The sequence below is a fragment of the Tachysurus fulvidraco genome, chromosome 2, assembly GCF_022655615.1.
Source record: "Tachysurus fulvidraco isolate hzauxx_2018 chromosome 2, HZAU_PFXX_2.0, whole genome shotgun sequence".
NCBI classification, from domain to species: Eukaryota; Metazoa; Chordata; class Actinopteri; order Siluriformes; family Bagridae; genus Tachysurus; species Tachysurus fulvidraco.
Genome location: NC_062519.1, coordinates 10,779,589 through 10,799,389, shown reverse-complemented (window position 1 = coordinate 10,799,389; position 19,801 = coordinate 10,779,589). Strand labels below are relative to the sequence as shown.

General features: G+C 38.2%; 1 protein-coding gene across 5 annotated transcripts in view; it reads left to right on the top strand.

The window, feature by feature from the left end:
* Positions 1–19,104: 19,104 nt before the first annotated feature.
* iqsec1b (IQ motif and Sec7 domain ArfGEF 1b) overlaps positions 19,105–19,801 on the top strand; it is a 192,784-nt gene continuing 192,087 nt past the window's right edge. For 2 of the 5 annotated variants that reach the window (XM_047809539.1, XM_047809535.1), the window contains exon 1: positions 19,105–19,618. In XM_047809539.1, the coding sequence (XP_047665495.1) occupies positions 19,353–19,618 (266 nt within the window). In that variant the 5' untranslated portion in view covers positions 19,105–19,352. The remainder of the gene's footprint in view (positions 19,619–19,801) is intronic. The other 3 variants (XM_027143926.2, XM_027143925.2, XM_027143933.2) reach the window with 2 other exon arrangements.

Below are 19,801 nucleotides of genomic sequence, written 5' to 3'. Positions count from 1 at the left end.
AACAGGGGGGCACGGTGGCTTAGTGGGTAGCACGTTCGCCTCACACCTCCAGGGTTGGGGGTTCGATTCCCGCCTCCGCCTTGTGTGTGCCTCGGGGGTTTCCTCCGGGTACTCCGGTTTCCTCCCCCGGTCCAAAGACATGCATGGTAGGTTGATTGGCATCTCTGGAAAATTGTCCGTAGTGTGTGATTGTGTGTTGTGGCTCCCCGTGACCCAAGAAGTTCGGATAAGCAGTAGAAAATGAATGAATGAATAGCAACATATATATATATATATATATATATATATATATATATATATATATATATATATATATATATACTGAACATAATAAATGCAGCACTTTTGTTTTAGCCCCCATTTTTTATAAGCTTAACTTAAAGATCTAAGACTTTTTTTTATGTACACAAAAGGCCTGTTTTTCTCAAATATTGTTCACAAATCTGTCTAAAGATTTTGTGCTCTTAGTGAGCACTTCTCCTTTGCCGAGATAGTCCATCCACCTCATGTTGTGGCATGTTGTGGATAAATGGCACAACAATGGGCCTCAGGATGTCATCATGGTATCTCTGTGCATTCAAAATGCCATCAATAAAATGCACCTGTGTTCGTTGTCCATAACATACGCCGGCCCAAACCATAACCCCACCTCCACCATGGGCCACTCGATCCACAACACTGACATCAGCAAACCGCTCACCCACATGACGCCATACATGCTGTCTGCCATCTGCCCTGTACAGCCCTGGGCTGGTGTGGTTACATGTGGTCTGCGGTTGTGAGGCTAGTAGGATGTACTGCCAAATTCTCTGAAACGCCTTTGGAGACAGCTAATGGTAGAGAAATGAACATTCAATACACGGGCAACAGCTCTGGTGGACATTCCTGCAGTCAGCATGCCAATTGCACGCTCCCTCAAATCTTGCGACATCTGTGGCATTGTGCTGTGTGATAAAAACTGTGCATTATAGAGTGGCCTTTTATAAGGTACATCTGTGCAGTAATGATGCTGTCTAATCACCATCGTGATATGCCACATCTGTGAGGTGGATGGATTATCTCGGCAAAGGAGAAGTGCTCACTAACAGATTTAGACAGATTTGTGAACAATATTTAGGCATTTTCTGTACATAGAAAAAGTCTTAGATCTTTGATTAAAGCTCATGAGAAATGGGGGCAATAGCAAGAGTTGCATTTATAATTTTGTTAAAGTCAAGAAGCTTTTATTGTCATTTCAACCATATATAGCTGTTGCAGTACACAGTGAAATGAGACAACGTTTCTCCAGGACCAAGGTGCTACATAGAATAAAGACAGAGCTAAGGACTTAGTAAGTATTCCTAGCCACATAAAGTGCATCTGTGCAACCTGTTCCAAGTATATACAATAGTGGATTTCCTAATCCACATATAGACATTTTCAATAATTTCCAGTAAAATACTGATTGAGTGATTGATTGATTGATTCATTCATTCATTCATTCATTGATAAATAATGTGGTTGGTTCATTGGGAGTCAGTTGGTTAGTTTTGCATGATTTCTCAGAATAACCTATGCATCTCAAACAATTTGTCTTAGCTTTTATATGCAGTATATCCATGCCATTTCACAAATTGACATTTTTTGTCAATACATGGTGTACTTCTTACATTAGCAAATTATGGACCTGTCATTGTCAACTGCTGTGTGGGTAATAAGTGTTAGTGTTATGACATTAAAACTAATAGAAAGTACCAAATAATTTTAAAAATGTTTTTGGAAATCTGCCAATAAGCATGTATTTAATAATGTATTAAAAGTTTTTTGCTGCGTCTGTCAGCCATTGCTCCTAAAAAAATCTTCATCAGTGTTTGGTCAGAAATACAATAGACTTAGACTCGAATTTGTGGATGTGTGTTTGTACAGCATAATCAATAGCTTTGTCCTTTGGTGAACTGTTTATGCTTGATCAACATCAAAAGGCTTAACCATGATAATGATTAAAAACATGGCCAACAGGAAAAACCCAAGTAATCCTGCTTTTCTATTGTTTGTTCCTTTGCTTACCCAAAAATGTATTTTATTTTAAAAAATTGCAACTACACTATTTGTGAGTGACAGCTCAATAGGTGAAAACCCTGTGTTGATAAGAAGTCAGAGGAAAATAGCAAGGCTTGTTCAAGCTTCAAGTAAGGATATAGTAACTCAATGACTCTTTACAACCATGCTGAGAAGAAAAGCATCTCCACATTCTCAAAACATCAAACACTCAGTTATATGAGCTACAACAGCAGTAGATCATATCAGGTTCCACTACACTGTCAGCCAAGAACAACAATCTAAGGCTATCATAAGCACAGATTCACCATAACTGGGGGGAAAAACAGGTGATTTTTTTTTCCAAATTTTAACTGTTTGGACAGTTAGTGGGACACAATTTTAACTTCCCAAGAAAAGTAGTAGTTCAGTTATCAGTATTATACAATAACTATTAATGGAAGCCTGCCTTCCAATGTTATATTAACAAGGGCAGAGAATTGCTAACACTGAACATGGGAAGGAGTAGAGTGTAATAGAGGCAGTTGTCAGCACTGGACACACATTGGTGCGTTCAACTGCAAGCAGGCATAGTGAAATATGAGATGTCTACAAGTTTAATGAGGACAAACTAGCCACCCTGAAAAGACCAAGAAAATCTAGAGATCATAAAACCAAGCCATGACTGGTCCAAATATGTGCTCTAATTGGCCAGGCATACAACTTTATGTGTAATAACAGAATCACACCGCCAATCTTACTGGAGCAGGAAGTGTAAAAGCACTGCACAATGAGATCCATTTTGCTGCTGCAGTACCTGTTCTACATTATTATATCCACTCAAATCATGTCAAAGTTACTGTATGTCCATATTCCCATTACATTGGAAGGGGGGAATATTGAGGAAAAAGTCATCATTTGTTACTTTGGTATGAGATACAAGCCATTCCACATACCTTTATCAAACAAACACAAAAAACAACATTGGCCAAATCAGTTATGTATCCACAATACAGAAGAGATTGTAGAAGGTTATCTCTAATGATTTTAGATACCAAATAATTTATTTATTTCCCATAAACACACAAGTTGTGTGTGAAATCAGTGTAATTTTGTTCATTATACTACTACTCTATTTTCTGCTCCTCAGAACCAATAGTATGCAATAGTTTCACATTGATAAATATATTAGCCCTTAAACTGATCTCTTTTCAGTTATGTTTATTATACTGGAATGGACCAGGAACATAAATAAGCCAGGAATAGACTCTGGTTCCACCACATCCCTGACCAAGATAAAGAGATTAATGAAGACTTGACTGAAAAATTAATTTTAGTCAATGCTTTGTATAAAAAAAAATCTATTTTATTACTTAACACCGGTGCTCTACTTTTAGGATTCAGAAGCATTTGGGGCACTAGCATACAGTGTGCATGTGCATGTAACAAATTATTTCAGGCTGAAGTAACTAATGCAAAAGTAACTAAAAATCTAGCCTAGATAACTTTTAAAGCTATGTTGTTTACTGTAGTTTCAAAGGCTGGTTACACCAGGACTAATTTTCAACAATAAATGCTGAGAGAAAAAAACATTCTGAGAGACAAAAAAAAAACAAAAAACATAGGACTCTGGGAACACAAATAAGTTCTAAATAAAAAATAATTTAAAAGAATGCTTAAATATTTGCCTTGTTTAGCTAAAGTGATTAAGCTTTTATGCCAGAGAGTGTAATTTGGAATTGAAAATGTAATATATTTTTAAACACTTCACAGCATCTGCCAAGAAATCTTTCCTTTTTGCCACCACTCAAAGTGTAACAGACTGAAAGAACGAGAGGTAGTCTTTTACTTTACCGGTAGCCTTGTACAGTGTGTGTTTGTGTGTGTGTGTGTGTGTGTGTGTGTGTGTGTGTGTGTGTGTGTGTGTGTGTGTGTGTGTGTGTGTGTGTGTGTGTGTGTGTGTGTGTGTGTGATTGCCCAAGGACCTCATGACTCAAGAGTCACTTTTCACATTGGTAGCTGGGACTAAGAGTCAGGTATCTACTGGCTTTGGAATTACTTCACATAACACTAGCATTTTTAGCATTGGTCAGAATCAGAGTGGATCCGGAGCTTATCCTGGAAACACTTCCAAGGATACTCCTGTGTAAGAGAATATAATTATTGCAGAACACCACCACAAAAAAAAACATGTATAAAAACATTATTCAACTGGTGTGACTGAAAGATTCAGTTTGAAACAACCACAGGTACACTTACAGTATAACAGGGGATGTGGTAGCCTAGTGGTTAAGTGTTGGATTACCAATTGCTCAAAAGGTTGGGAGTTTGATTCCCACATCCACCAAGCTGCCAATGCTGGGCCCCTGAACAAGGCCTTAATGTTCAGTTGTATAAAATTAGATAAAATGTAAATTGCTCTGGATAAGGGTGTTTGCTAAATGCTGTAAATGTAAATAACAGCATTGTTGAAATATGCTCAAATTGCAGAAAGCTCCCGAGAAGTTGAAAGGGTTAGTTTAAGCATAAAGTTTAAACAAACAAAAGAAAAATCCATCCATCTTTTGTACTTTTCATGTTAAAAAAATCTAACCCCCAACCACAGAGAGGTGAAAGGCAATTGTGCTAGCCACCATGTCCACTAATAACCTTTTAACAGAATAAATTTTACAATATAAATTACAGTTTCAAAACATATGTAGCATGCTGAAATAGAAGATGCCCCAAAAAACCTGAATTTAATTTATTAATGAAGAAATTTGTGAAAATAATGAAATAAATATTCAGTATTTTCTAAGAAGTGGGACTGATCAGAAGTAGAATTATAGACAATGCAGCACTGAAGTCTAAAAGATTCTTAAGCTTCTGATTGCTGACATTGGCAGGTAGTATTTGTCTGTTCAATGTAATATAACTGCAAGGCACACTATTTAACGCAAATACGCAGTCCATATTGATCCCGTCTCTGGTGAAGTGTATACATGTAAAATAGGCTGCAGGGGTAATGAAGCAATAAAACTTCTACACAATCTTCAGCATGATTGTAGAAGGTTTTTGGGGTTTAAGTGTTATGAATCATGCCTTTCCAAATCATGTCCAATCAATGTAATTTACCACAGGTGGACTCTAATCAAGGTTTAGAAATACCTCACCAATGATCAAGAGAAATGGGAGGAACCTGAATTAAATTTCAAGTGTTGCTGCAAAAGGTCTGAATACATGTGTATATACTGTACATTTGATATTTCAGATTTTCCATTATTAAAAATTTGCAAACATTTCCAGAATTCTGTTTTTGCTTTGTCATTAGATTAGATTAGATTAGATTAGATTAGATTAGATTAGATTAGATTCAACTTTATTGTTATTACACATGTACAAGTACAAGGCAATGCAATGAAGTTTAGGTCTAACCAGAGTGCAATAGCAGCAAGTGCACGATATACAGTTTGTACAAGATGAGTTAAATAAAGTGGTAATATAGAAGTAATTTACAGATGTGTGTGTACTATGAACATAATATACAGATGGCTATAATTCTAACTGAAATTTACAGAAGGATGTAACAGAATATATGGCTATTACTATAAACAGTAATTTACAGATGTGTATGTACTATGAACATAATATACAGATGAATATATATATATGCGTGGGGGGATATAATATGCAGAATGCTATTAGTATAAACTGAAATTTACAGAATGGTATGTGCTATAAACAAAATATATGGCTATTAATATAATATATTGCTGTTACTATAAACAGAAATCAGGTGGATATATATACAATGGTAAGGTAATGGAAGCTCACCAGGATATCCGAGGAAAGCTTATTTTTCTTTAGTATCCTCAGGAAAAAGAGGTGCTGGTGAGCCTTCTTGACCAGGCTGGAGGTGTTGGTAGTCCACGACAGGTCCGCCGAGATGTGGATCCCCAGGAACTTGAAACTGGAGACGTGCTCAACAGCCATCCCATTGATGTGGATGTTGTCATGTGTGACACCTGTCTCTTTCCTGAAGTCCACAATATGCTCCTTGTTTTGGAGGTGTTAAGGAGCAAGTTAGTGTCATTGCACCATGTGGCTAGGTGCTGGATCTCCTCCCTGTAGGCAGTCTCATAATTGTTGGTGATGAGACCGATCACTGTTGTGTCATCTGCAAACTTGATGATGGAGTTAGATCCATTCACAGGCCTGCAGTCGGAGGTGAAGAGGGAGTAGAGCAAGGGGCTCAGCACACAGCCTTGTGGAACACCAGTGTTGAGTGTGATGGTGTTCGAGCAGATGGAGCCTGCTCGAACCTGCTGGGGTCTGTTGGTCAGAAAGTACATAATCCAGTTGCAAGTTGTGGTGTTAATGCCTAGATCTACTAATTTGGCTATTAACTTGGATGGAATGATGGTGTTAAATGCTGAGCTGAAGTCAACAAACAGCATACGTGCATAAGTGTTCTTATTGTCCAAGTGTGTGAGCACAGAGTGCAGCGCCATGGAAACTGCATCTTCTGTGCTCCTATTGCTGCAGTAGGCAAACTGATGAGAGTCCAATGTAGATAGCAGAGAGTCCTTCAGGTGAGCTAGGACCAGCCGCTCAAAGCACTTCATGACAATGGGTATCAGTGCTGCAGGGCGGTAGTCGTTCGGGCACGTTGGGCTGGAGTGTTGTGGCAGTGGCACAATGGAGGTGCATTTAAAGCAAGTGGGAACAGCTGCTTGGGCAAGAGACAGGTTGAAGATGTCAGTAAAGACCCCAGCAAGCTACTCAGCACATGCCCTGAGTACACGTCCAGGGATGTTGTCTGGTCCAGCGGATTTGTGTACGCTGATCCGGCTCAGTGCGTTGCAGACATCTGTGGAGGAGTATTGGAGGGTGGTCACCCGAGGGTTTGAGCTTGTTGGCAGTTTCTCTGTTGTCTCTCTCAAAACGAGCATAAAAGTCATTAAGCTCATTCAAGAAGAGGACATCAGTGGCAGCGGGGGTGGAGTGGGGGGATTTGTAATCACTGATGGCCTGGATGCCTTTGCCACATGCGTCAAGGGTCAGAGTTGGAAAAATGCTCCACTATCTTCCGCTTGTAGCAGTGCTTGGCCACTTTGATGACCCTCTTCAGGTTAGATCTGGATGTGCTGTAGGCCTGTGCGTCACCTGATCTGAAGGCAGTATTGCGTGCCTTCAACAGGAGGTGCACCATCTTGTTCATCCATGGCTTCTGATTTGGGTATGTGATGATCTGTTTCTGAGTAGTAACACTGTCTATGGTGGTATTGATGTAATCCAGTACAGAGGAGGTGTAACAGTCAATGTCCGTGTGAGTGTCACTGGTGGCCTGTGATGCAAATGTACTCCAGTCTGTGTGTTGAAACCTTTCCTGGAGGGTGAAATCTGCTTCTGCGGGCCATACCTTGATGGGGTATTATGGGGTATTATGGGGTATTAGTATATTACTGCTATTGCTTTTTCTGTACTTAAGAGTGTACATATGGCCTGCAGCTATTATCAGAATAAACAGCAGCATGGAGAAATGGAACAAGCCAGCTCATGCTACTTTCTCGTAGCTCTCCTCAGATGTTAGTGCTGCCAAAAGTAAAAGAGAATGTAAAAACTTACACTAACCAGAAAACACTATAAAGCATAGTTTTAATTACAGTTACAATTTTTGGTGTATTTTATTCACAAAGATATTGGCATGTGCATACAGTGCAAATTGTAATATTGTACTGTTGTGCAAAAGTCAGGCTGAAGTAGTGGCATTTAAGGCATAGTCCAGAAAAAGTCCAGGCTCTAGGTGTCTAGGTGTCTTGGCTGAGGGCCTGAATGGCCTGCGGAAAGAAGCTCCTCAAAAAAAGGAGCAGAGGAACTTCCCTGATCACAACAGTGAAAAGAGTCCATTGTTGTGAAGGCTGATGTCTTTCAAAGGCTTTTTTTCTAGGCCTTGCTGTAGACAGACTCAAGGTCAAGGAGCTCAGCCCAGATAGTATGCTCAGCTGATCACACCACCCTCTGGGTGCTTATCTGTCCTGTCAAATGCTGTGATGCGTCCCATCAGGATGCTCTCACCAGGTATAGAAGATCCAAGGTGCTAAGGAGTGTTAGCCAGCAGTTTTTTTTTTACTTTGAGTAAACACTTGACAACAGATGACAGGCAGAATCTAGAGTTAAGGCTAGAAAGAAATAAAGTTAAGCTTCAGCCACATATGTGTGTCCTTTATTATGGAAGAATTAAGCACATAATAGGCAACATACAGTCATGCATCATATAGTCTTAATCTGGTTTTAGATGTTTATATGTATTCCTTTGTTCAACCATGTCTGATATAGCTGCTGTGGTTTCTAGGTTTTAGGTAAATTTCCAGCAAACTACACGTCAAAACCAAAAAAGGCACACAAAACTAGCTCAACACATTGTCTGCACTTACAGTATACTTTGTCTTTGTTTGCAGAACAATATTTGATTTAATTATGGTTATTTGCCTTAAAACAAGAACTTTGCAGCAGAGTACTTTTAAACTAAAAGAGTTGACCATAAAAATACAAACCTATTTAATGAATTAATTTAAATCAAATGAAATTCCATATGACATCTGTAAACTAGTTAGCATGTAACTAATGATAACATGTATGTGTAGATGTGTTCAGTTTCATGAAATCAAACATTTACATTTACAGCATTTACAGCATTTGGCAGATGCTCTTATCCAGAGCGACATACATAAGTGCTTAAATCTCTAACTGAATACATTAATGCTGGTTCACTAGGTTACATACTTAAGATACCATGAGTTTAAAACATTTGTTCAAAGTTACAATGAAAAAGTGTCAAAGGTTGTATTTTATTTTTTTTTAATGCAAAAGATAAGGGAAGAAGTGCTAGTTGAAGTGTTTCCTGAATAAGTAGGTCTTCAACCGCCGCTTGAAAATAGCCAGTGACTCACCTGTCCGGACCTTTAGGGGAAGTTCATTCCACCACCTTGTACACTTTTACACTGCAAATGTCTTCTTTTTTCCCCATTACAAGTGTCTATTTATCAGAATTGCAACTCTAATGCAAAGGCGGCAGGCAAACCAACGTAAGCTCTGCACTAGACATATCTGACAGCTGTCTAAGGGAGCCCATGGCAAACAGAACGTGTGCAGATTCTGTAAAGTGTTTAAACATCACATAGTGTAAAGCCAAAGAGCTGTATGTCTTTTGCTGGCTTTTGTGTTGTTGCATTAAATCCAATATTAGTGCAGACTAATAGTAATTAAGAACCGCAAGATCAGCAAGTTCAAAAATAAAAGAAATTAAAAGAATAATAATGATGATGACAGTGGTGAAATATATAATAGATCACGCTTAAAAAGTCCAGCACTTCCAATATAAACTCAAATGAGGAGCTAGCAGCCCTGCTGAGTGGGGTTATGATGATGTGCTACACAAACAAAGAGCTATTGGTTTTATTGCAGAAGACTGCATACTGTATTGTTGTTATTTGAAATTGGAACAATGAGCAGATGAATGCATAAATGAAATCTCAGCCAATGTGCAGTACATTGGATACTTAAATGGGTTTACTGTAGCAATGATCATTACCCACTAAAATGGTGATTGTGTTGCTTTAACTATGATCACTGTAACTGATCCGGTTTTCTCTGCTAGAGAAGAGCGTTTTTTTTTTTTTTTTTTGCTCAAGTTTTGACCAGATCTTGATCTTGAAGCTCAGATATTGTTGTGCAGTGGAAAGACACTCTGTGTAATTTATTAACTAAAGTGATGGACCGTGTGTCAAATATGGGAAGGTTTTGGCCTTCTTATCAAAAGGTTGTGAGTTCAAATCCCTTGTCCACCAAGCTGCTACTGCTGTACCCTTAGGCAAGACTCTTAACCCTCTCTTGTTTAAAAGTGTTTGTGATAATCTTTGCACGGTATACAATTGGTTTTGTTCGCTTTGCTGTGGTGCTAAGCCTTTGTACAGTATATCTGCTGTGTTTCCTGTTTTTGGCTCTCATTTGTTCTCGGTTTTAGCACTGACTGAACTTTGCCTGGTTTTGGCCTGAACCTTCGTCTTACAGATTAGACTCTGTAGTGTGCATTTGCATGTTTCATTTTCTTTGACTGGATTTGTGCATTTACTGCGTTTGTACTTTTTCCTGCCTTTTTGCATGCACCTATCCTTTGTGTCCATTTCAGTTTTGCACCTTGTCTTGTAATAAATGTCTTGTAATACCCTGCACTTACATTGAACCTCCATAGCCTCTTTTCTGACAAGTCCAACTCTTTTGTTTGTGCTACAAATTGAAATCATCTAGAAGATAGATAAAAACTATATAAATAATATATAATTAATATAATTAATATAATTTAAAAATTAATATAATTTCCTGGGTTGGGGGTTTGATTCCCACCTCCGCCAAGTGTGTGTGGAGTTTGCATGTTCTCCCTGTGCCTCGGGGGTTTCCTCCGGGTACTCCGGTTTCCTCCCCCGGTGAAAAGGCATGCATGGTAGGTTGATTGGCATCTCTGGAAAATTGTCCGTAGTGTGTGATTGTGTGAGTGAATGAGAGTGTGTGTGTGTGTGTGTGCCCTGCGATGGGTTGGCACTTCGTCCAGGGTGTATCCTGCCTTGATGCCCGATGACGCCTGAGATAGGCACAGGCTCCCCATGACACGAGAAGTTTGGATAAGCGGTAGAAAATGAATGAATAATTATAATTATATTATATAAATAAATGTTTTTGGAGATTTTAACTAAAGGTTCTTTTGCTTTCACTTTTCTCTCCTGTTCATACCTAGAGCCTGGAGATTAAGTTCTGGATATTCCATGATATGAAGCCTACCATCTTGTTTTCGTCTTAATATGTAGGATAAACCCCTGACCAGGTATAGAGCAGAGGGCTTCACATGGTGCAGCAAAATGCTGTGTTAGCCTGTAACCGACATGGGATCCAGCAAAAGGATTAAAATTTTCAAATTCCAAAATTAATATTTGGATTATTAGTTAATCCAGGCTTAAGGAACGCCATTGTAAGGTGAACTTTATTTCTGTCCGTGACTGAGGAATCTCACAAAGTATAACACCGCCAGAGTCACTGTTATTATAATTTGTTTGACCTTGAAAAACAGCTGCAAGGGAATAATTTGCATAAATTTTTCTCAAAATTAGTTTAAAATATTCTGACCACCAAAGTAACGATTGCTTCAAATAACGTATTGATCAGTCAAAAAGATAAATATGTAATCTACATAATTTCTGTTTTGAAATGGAAAACAACAAACAAAACAAACAACATCAAAAATAACAGCACGGCCACGGATTGCACGTGGAGATGAATTGAACAACAATGAATCATGTATACATAAGGAACGATGATATTTCAATTGTTAGCGATTATTCAAAAGCTCATCATTTTTTTTAAACTTTATTTACCAGATTATGATACAACCACTGTCCTGCACTGTCTTGTCTGTCTTGTTTGACTTGTCCTGCACTGTTTGCACCAGGTTGCACAGTTGCACTTTGTGTCTTTTGTTTTTATGTAGCACCATGATCCTGGAGAAACGTTGTCTCATTTTGCTACAGTACAGTATGTACTGCAATAGCTATATATGGTTGAAATAACAATAAAAGCTTCTTGACTTGACTTGACTTGACTTGACTTGACTTGAACCAGGCCTGAAAATTGATGTGTACATTTCTTAAAGTGAAGAGTAAAAAAATAAATAAAAAAAAATTTAAAAAAGATTGCTTCAGATTTCATCAGAAAAATAGATGGTAGCATTTCTGTACACTTTATGTAGAATATGCCGTTGGACAACTTTAGCACATAGGAAGCTGCCAGTGAGCCCTGCAGATGGTTGTGCACTATTTATCCATGGATTGTGTTGAATGTCATTTTGCTTGTGAAACGTCCCATAATGTAAAGGGTTTTCTTTAGCAAGATTGACATTTTTTTTTCACACACCATCATCAAGCTTTGTTAAGGAAACAGGAATGTAGTGGTTGCACATTTTTTATTTACTGACAACTTGAATAGATTTACTTTAATCTAGTTGCTTTAGAATGTCCGGTACAAAAAAGCATTCTGCCACAAGTAATTATTTATTTCAGTGCTGACGGCAGAATGTCAGTAAGTAGAACTAATTATTTATAGTGTTAAGTAGAGAACAATTGATACCAAGAGCTTTTCTGTTGTATCAGCTCTAAACGTTTTACAGTGCAAACCATACTGTATATGCTTGCCATAAATGTGAAATGCCAAATTGTCCCTACAGTGTGAAGGTGTGAGTGTATGTTGCTCAGTGATGGACTGGTACCCCAGGCTCTTTTTCTGAACAGCCAGTGTTCATAGTATAGCTTCAAATCCCCCTGACCAGCATAAAATACTCATGAAGATGAATGAATGAAAGCCCAGAATCAGCAGTCTACTAGCAGGGAGATGGGGAGGAGCATGTCATGGTTTTCTTTATCAAAAGCAGCACTGTGAGGAATAATATAATAAGGGCACTAATATCAGGACATAAGCAGTACTTGTGGTATACACAAAATACAGACAGAAATAATTTGTTATTGATTATAAAAGTTCTTCAGTCCCTGTAGGGATGCAGCTGAAAGGAGACAGGATGATAGGCTACTACTCGGCACATGTAGTATCAGAAAACTCCTCTAAGAAGAAGAGCTTACAATACAGTACAAATGTGCTTTTCTGTTATGTTTAAGATTTTTTTCTTTGGGACAGGACGAGTCCCAGCAGTAGACAGCAGGAGCTTTGTGACTCTTGATAAAAAGTCGTAAGACACAAGCCATATGGAGTTGACTATGAAGGCTGTTATCTTCCCCTGCCATCACATGCTGTGACAATGGCTTGTGGGAACGGGAGTGAAGAACCAATGGCAGAACTTGTTAAAGAAAACAGCCCATTTTCCTGAGTTTCCTCACAGGTCTGGAAAACTTCACACTTTGAGCACATCAAAGCAAGCATGAATCATAGACTAAGATTTTCCTTTACTGAGTGCAGTGAATCTACAACACAGCACTTTGTCGGCTTGACAGAAGAGCAGTAAATGGGTTTTCCCCCATCAATCTGCTTACACAGAAGACATAGAAAGACTTTAATTGTCACATGTATATTGTATGGTACAGTGACATTCTTTTCTTTCACATCATCTGATTTTTAAGGAACATATGATCAGAAAGGGATACAAAGGCTTCGCTCAAGAGCCCAACACTGACAGCCTGGTGATACTTGAACCCATGACCTTCTGATCAGTGACCCAGAACCTTAAACACTAAGCTATAATCTGTCTGGATATCTGGCTATCTGGCTATCCATCTATACATACCATGCTCATAATCACTGTACTTAAAATAGTACAATAGTAATTTAATCATGCTTTTATTGGTACATCAACATAACATGCCGTCTCAATAAAACACTTGAACTCTTTGTACCAGAGGCCAGAAAAGAGGAATTTGTTCCTGTTTTTGAAGTATTTATGTTCTTTGAATTTCTTTATCATGTCCACAGTGGTATTTAATTGCACGCAGAGATTTAAGAATTAATAGTTTTTCATAAATATTTCTGTTTTTATTTTAGCCCAATATGACCAATATATTATAAGAAAAACCACACACAAAACCACATTTCCCAAACGATGATTTATAATATTAATTATATTTTAGGTCAGACTTGTAGCGATAAAAAAACTGATTAAAAATGTCTGATAAGTCTATTTCCATTTCACAGGCAGAATGGAATGGCAGTGTACTGCTAAACAGGGTTAAGATTCTATTAACAAGCCTAGTATAATGTACTGTATTTTAGTTTCCAATGCTAAAAACCTGCCTGTGTTTCCAGCCTACTGAATAAATATCATTAAAGCTCTAGCTAACAAGTTGACCCTCCCACTTCAGATGGTACCAGAACACTAATTAAACATGGTGTAAATCAAATCCTTATTTGATTTCAATCTTAAATGACATTTACTGTAATCCTTCTTAGTAAATAGGTCACTATACCAGGAACAGAGCTTTCCCAAAAGAACCACACATTCCCAATTAAGCTAAACATTCCCAGTTAATCAGTTAAACAGATAGTAGTTAAAGAAAGTGTGAGCCTTTTATCTTCACGTTCCATTCCGTGGAATCAGATCATCATCAAAATCGGTTCACTGTTTTCTGCTGTGTCATTTAAGCTTATGGAGACGTGCCTGGTATAGACACTCTGTAGAGAAAAAAAAACTGCTGTAGTGATTAAAAATACTAGATAAGCTGCTTCTCTAACATTGACGCTAATTGAATGTGAAAGCCAGCCTGTGTATCTTTGTTCCTTCTTTACATTCCAAGACATGAAATAGATCAAATGTTAGCAGAGTTAGAAAATGATAACAGCTCACACTTCACATTTCACATAAGTAATGACAAGCAGTTACACTGCAGTGAACTTGGATACAGGAGGTGAAGTAAAGCAGAAGGATCCTTAGGTGAAGCCAGAGGCCATTCCTGAGACTAATGCTACATTCACACTTACAGCAACTCGCATCAGCAAAGCAACCAGAGATCACTCATTGACAATGCAGACTAGATGCAAAAAGGCAAAAAGGACACACTGCTTTATATCGTATAATATGATGTATATATACTAAATTTTATATTCAAATGCTGTTCAAAAAATATTTTTTCTCTTTATTGACATCAGGTCTTACCAAGTATCTCTAGCTTTATTAAGAATTAGGAATACAAAAATATATTTTTCATGGTTTTACAGAAATAGAAAAAACAAGCCTGAGCTTACAGAATGTAAAATGTAATTTTAAATAAGTAGATTCATTAAACAATAAAAATATATTATTTTCTTTCTTTCTCCATAAGAATCTCCCTAATCCAAACTAATAATGATTCGATATGATAAGCCTGCTATAGGACAACTGTTTGAAACTGTTTTATATTCTGGGTGCCAAATGAAGCTTCCTGATAGAATAAATCATCATTACTTTAATAAATTGTTAGTTTTCATATTCACAGATAAATTGTTAGTTTTCATACTCTGTATATACTATAAATGTAAGACAGAGCTATTAAGACAAAATGAGCTAAATGAAATTCTACCAAGCAAACTAGGGATGGATGTGATGAGAGAAGTGGTAGCTTAGTGGTCAAGGTGTTGGTCCACTGCTTGGCAGGTCATGAGTTTAAATTCCAGGTCCACCAAGTGTCCACTGCTAGGCCACAGAGTAAGGCCCTTAACCCTCAATTGCTCAATTTTTTGTGGTGGGTGTCTGCCAACTTAAATAAATAATGAACATTGAATACAGAAAGGGAGGGAAGGTCAATTCAATATGGGAATGAGGTACCTCTTGCTCACAAGCCAGGACAGAATTGAGCAAGAGATTGAGAGATGATCAGTGCAGAGTTGAGCCAAAAGACAAAGCTATCAATTTATAGGTCACTCTCAGTCCCAACCCTCACCTATGGTCATAAGCTTTGGTTAGTGCCCATAAGAATGAGGTCATGGATACAACGAGTGGAAATGAACTTCCTTTGCAGGGTGTATAGGTTCAGCTTTAGAAATAGGAGCTTGGACATTCGGGGGGATCTCAAAACATGATCAATGCTTCTTTGATTGAAGGAAGCCATTTGATGTGGTTTGGGCATCTGGTTACTGTGCCATGCTAGGTTGGTGTTTTAGGTATGTTCAAAAGGGATAAAACAGTTTCTAGAGAGATTCTAGAAGAGAGGTTCTATTTTTCTTCTGGCCTGGGAGAACATGGGAATCCCTGCGGATTTGCAGGCTCGGGAGAGGGATGTCTGGACATCTCTACTTAGAATGCTGCCCTCGCTACCCAGGCCTGGATAAGCAGGAAAAAAATGGATGTATAAATGGATGGATGGATGCTTTAAACAGAGTGGCATAATACTACATAATTCTAGAGTCATCCATAATTATTTCATTATTAGATTATCTTCTCTTAATGCAGTTCTACTTTCTCTTTTCTCTCCTTGGCTTGTTCTCTTTCTCAGTTATTACAGACAAGTGAGAAGAGGCTCATTTAAAGAGGGTCTTTGTATAGAACTGATAGCATTGTACATAACCCATTAGATAATTTGGGAAGTAATACACTTTGAGATCTGAAATTTTCAAGGAATTAATGTTAGTCTTCAAACGCCAGCATCAATCCCCAAAAAACTCTAAACTCCAAACAACTATATTCACCATCCTGTAACTATGCCTAAAAAAGAGAGAAACAGAGATAGACATAAATAGAGAAAGAGAAAGGCTGACCACATCTCCTTTCTAGAATAGGTCTGTGTAAATCAGATAAAGAACTTCTCTCAGAACATCAGATATGAATAGATGGGGAGGCATGCTGTCTCACTCATATTAAAACTAGTCAGACAGCAGGGGAGCTGAGACCAGCTTTACACAATCTCTACAACACTGAAAAGCAGTTAAAGGGAGAAATCATTACACACCAGCAGCTACTTCTTACCTTATTTTCAGACTAGCAAGCTGCTCATGTTGTGTATAGTTTTTCTCTTGCGGGTGAGTAGCGACTGCTTCTGTTGTCAGTTGTGGGCATGGCCTGTCTCAACAGTCTGATGAGAAAAAGTTGACACTAAATTAAAAGTAAATTTGTAGGGGTCAAATCTGAACATAAATGAAATAATTTATCAATCACTATGGATAAAGTTTATTGGATTACATGTTTCATGCTAGGCTTCATACTAGCTTTGTTGTCAGATTAGCAAAGCATGTCATGGTGTTGCTTTTTCTTGGCCACTCAAATCATGGTTGTATGCCATGCAAGTAAACTGAAAATGAATAAGGTTAAGGTAACAGCTGCATGTAGTGAGGAACATTGGCTTTTCCAGTTAAAATTACCTTCAGGTTAATCTGGATTCCTTTTTTGTCCTCAAATGAAAAAAACTTTCTAGATTCCATCTAACACATAGACGTGTTATTTGGGTTGTCATTTGAGGTGAACCTCTAATAATTCCTTATACAGTACATCAGTCCCTCAAGGATTTAACTATAGTGAGCTTGCAGAAATCAACTGAAAATTAAGCAAATTACTGCAGATTTTGCACTGATTCGAGGCAAGATGTCAAACATTGCATTATGAGGTCACAGTGCCCTTTGGTTCACATGCATCAAACTTGGGTACAGCTATCACAGAAAGTTATTACATATGTTTCTTAAACCTAAAACGGAATGCTTTCCTGTGAGAAAAAAGTACCATGTTAGACACTCTTTAGGAACCTTTCTTCCCCTCTAAAAGCCTAGTGACAAGTTGCTGTTTTACATATGTGTTGGAACAAACACAGTTCTATATTTACTTTTCTTTCTTTTTTTTTTCTTCATATTATTCATATATTTTCATAACCGGATATACATTTCTTAGATGATTTCTGTGACAGATGGTTTCTCCATCACAGCTCAGTCAGGATTAGTATCCTGCATGATATTTAGTTCAATATAGTAAAAAGAAGTAGTTAAAAAGATCAAATTGAACCTTTAAGATGAGTTGTTATTATATCAGCACTCGAGTTTCTAAGAGAATAAGCATACTTTTGAAAAAAAAAAAAAAAAGCTTCCTCGTAAGCAGCACTGATTTACTGCATCTGAAACAGCATGGTGTGGAATGGAATGAAGGTTTTAAAAAGACCGGAAAGGCAACTGAATTTCAACTTCACAGAATTTGATATATTCAAAGATAAGAGTCTTCTCCATAAGTGCAGCTCATAACATTAGCTATGACTCAATATGTTCTCTTTAATCCTTTATATTTAAGGATGTTTTTACAATGTGAGTATATTTAGATTATATAATCACTCTGGGGTCTTGTGAAGAAAGTGTCAATAGAATGCTGTACATGAAAGCTTTGAATAAAAAAAGCTCTTATTAAAAAATAAAGCCTAAAGCAACACTAGTCCTAGGTTCTTGAGTTAAAAAGTATGGATGAAAGATGAATTGAGGGAATAGAAAAGCTTCTAAAAATACAGGAATAGCAAGGCTATCTGACGACCCGCTTCAACCACATCACTGTCAGTGTGCCTGGGCTCAGATGATCCCAAGATGTTAAAGTACACACACTAAAGTGTGAATTAGGCTCATTATCTGCTCCCTTTTCCTCATTAGCTGCACAATGCTGTGAAAGTTTCAAGCATCAGAAAGGAGAAATCAGAGTATTTTCACTCTATGGGGAAATCAGGCTGCTTATAGGATCTTCTAGTTTGCATATCTTCTCTGTATGTGAATTTCAGTCCACAGTAGCGCATTCAGGACAAGTTTGATGGTGTGCATTTATATTCATTATTTTACTGAACTTGATACAGACTAATGGGTTGATGTATAGTTTGTTCTGATCTGTTCTAAAGGATAATTCATTACAATATTCTTAAATTAACTACGACTTCACTACCATAGGCTAAAGCAAAAAATGCTTAAACAACAGAATGAAATGAAATTAAGCATACAAATTCATTTGTTTTATTCCTTTTGCTCATCTTACAACCCCAAAACCTCAACCTCACATTTGACCACTAGGGGGAGATGAATAAATACACTCTACGAGTGTAGTTTGCATTAATTCAAGACCATGGACTATTAGAGCAAAAACCTTATGTCTTAAACACACATACAAACCAACCTGTCAATCAATCAATGATACAAGCAAAAAGGTTAGTGTATTGTGCTCACACAACATTAAAACACATTTTATAGTATGCTTAATAAAGTCAGAGAGTAAAGCCTGAGTTCCTGCCCAGCATTTGAGTGCTTGGGCATCATTTGGTCCTGATATAAACCTTTCTCTGTGAAATAAATAAGAGATTGTCCTTGAACTCAATTTGGCTGCTAAAACAATGCCCACATTGATGCGCCTATATCTGTGGTATACTATGAAATAAACTTTACATTATTCTATTTTCAGAATCATTTTGCTTATGATGGTCATTACTTCTTGTGACGTAATTTCCCATGACCTTTATGCCTTTATCCCACTTGTTGATTTATTAAAATCCCTTGCATTTGTAATTTCTGACTAGTTTCACAGTCAAATACTGGACGGTTTAAACGATTCCAAATGATGGTGCTGTGGATATTAAGCACGGAGGCTGATAAGGTTCCTCCCGTTAAAGGGTTAAACGAGTTTCTCCAGCGGAGGAGCGCTTTTCCTGAGGGTAGTTGTTGTGGCGCAGAAGCCTGTGGACGGCGCGCTGCTGCAGCGCAACTTGTGCAGTCGGAGAAGCGATAAGGGAGCAGCGGCGTAAACAATGGGCGAGTGGGGAGAGCGCGCCGCGGCGGATTGGGACGGAGCCTGTGCGTGAACGCGCTGCGGCGTCCACAAACCTGTCTCCATGGACGGGCGTCTCGCGCATGGCGACATGGAGAACGCGACGGAAAACCCCAGCAAGGCGGCCGAGTACCTGAAGGAGCTCAACAACATTATCGAGACCCAGCAGGAGTTGCTGGAGAAGCAGAAAGGTCGCATTGAGGAACTCGAGCACCAAGTGAACGAGCTGTGCGAGGAAAACGCATGTCTGAAAGAGCAACACCAGCGGCACCTGGCTACCTGCAGACTGCAGCAACTCAGCTCCATTAAGGAACATGTCATGCAAGAAAAGTAAGTCCATACTTTTGTGTGTGTGGGTGTGTGTTTTGAGAACCTATCGGTGCTTGCTGGGTTTAGCGGCGTGCAGCACAACCTGACGCTGTGGATCTATCGCTAGTGCGCTGTCACGAGCGGAGAAAAGTGTTGACTGGTTCACTATGAACACAAACAAAAATGTAGTGCATTGGCAAAGGA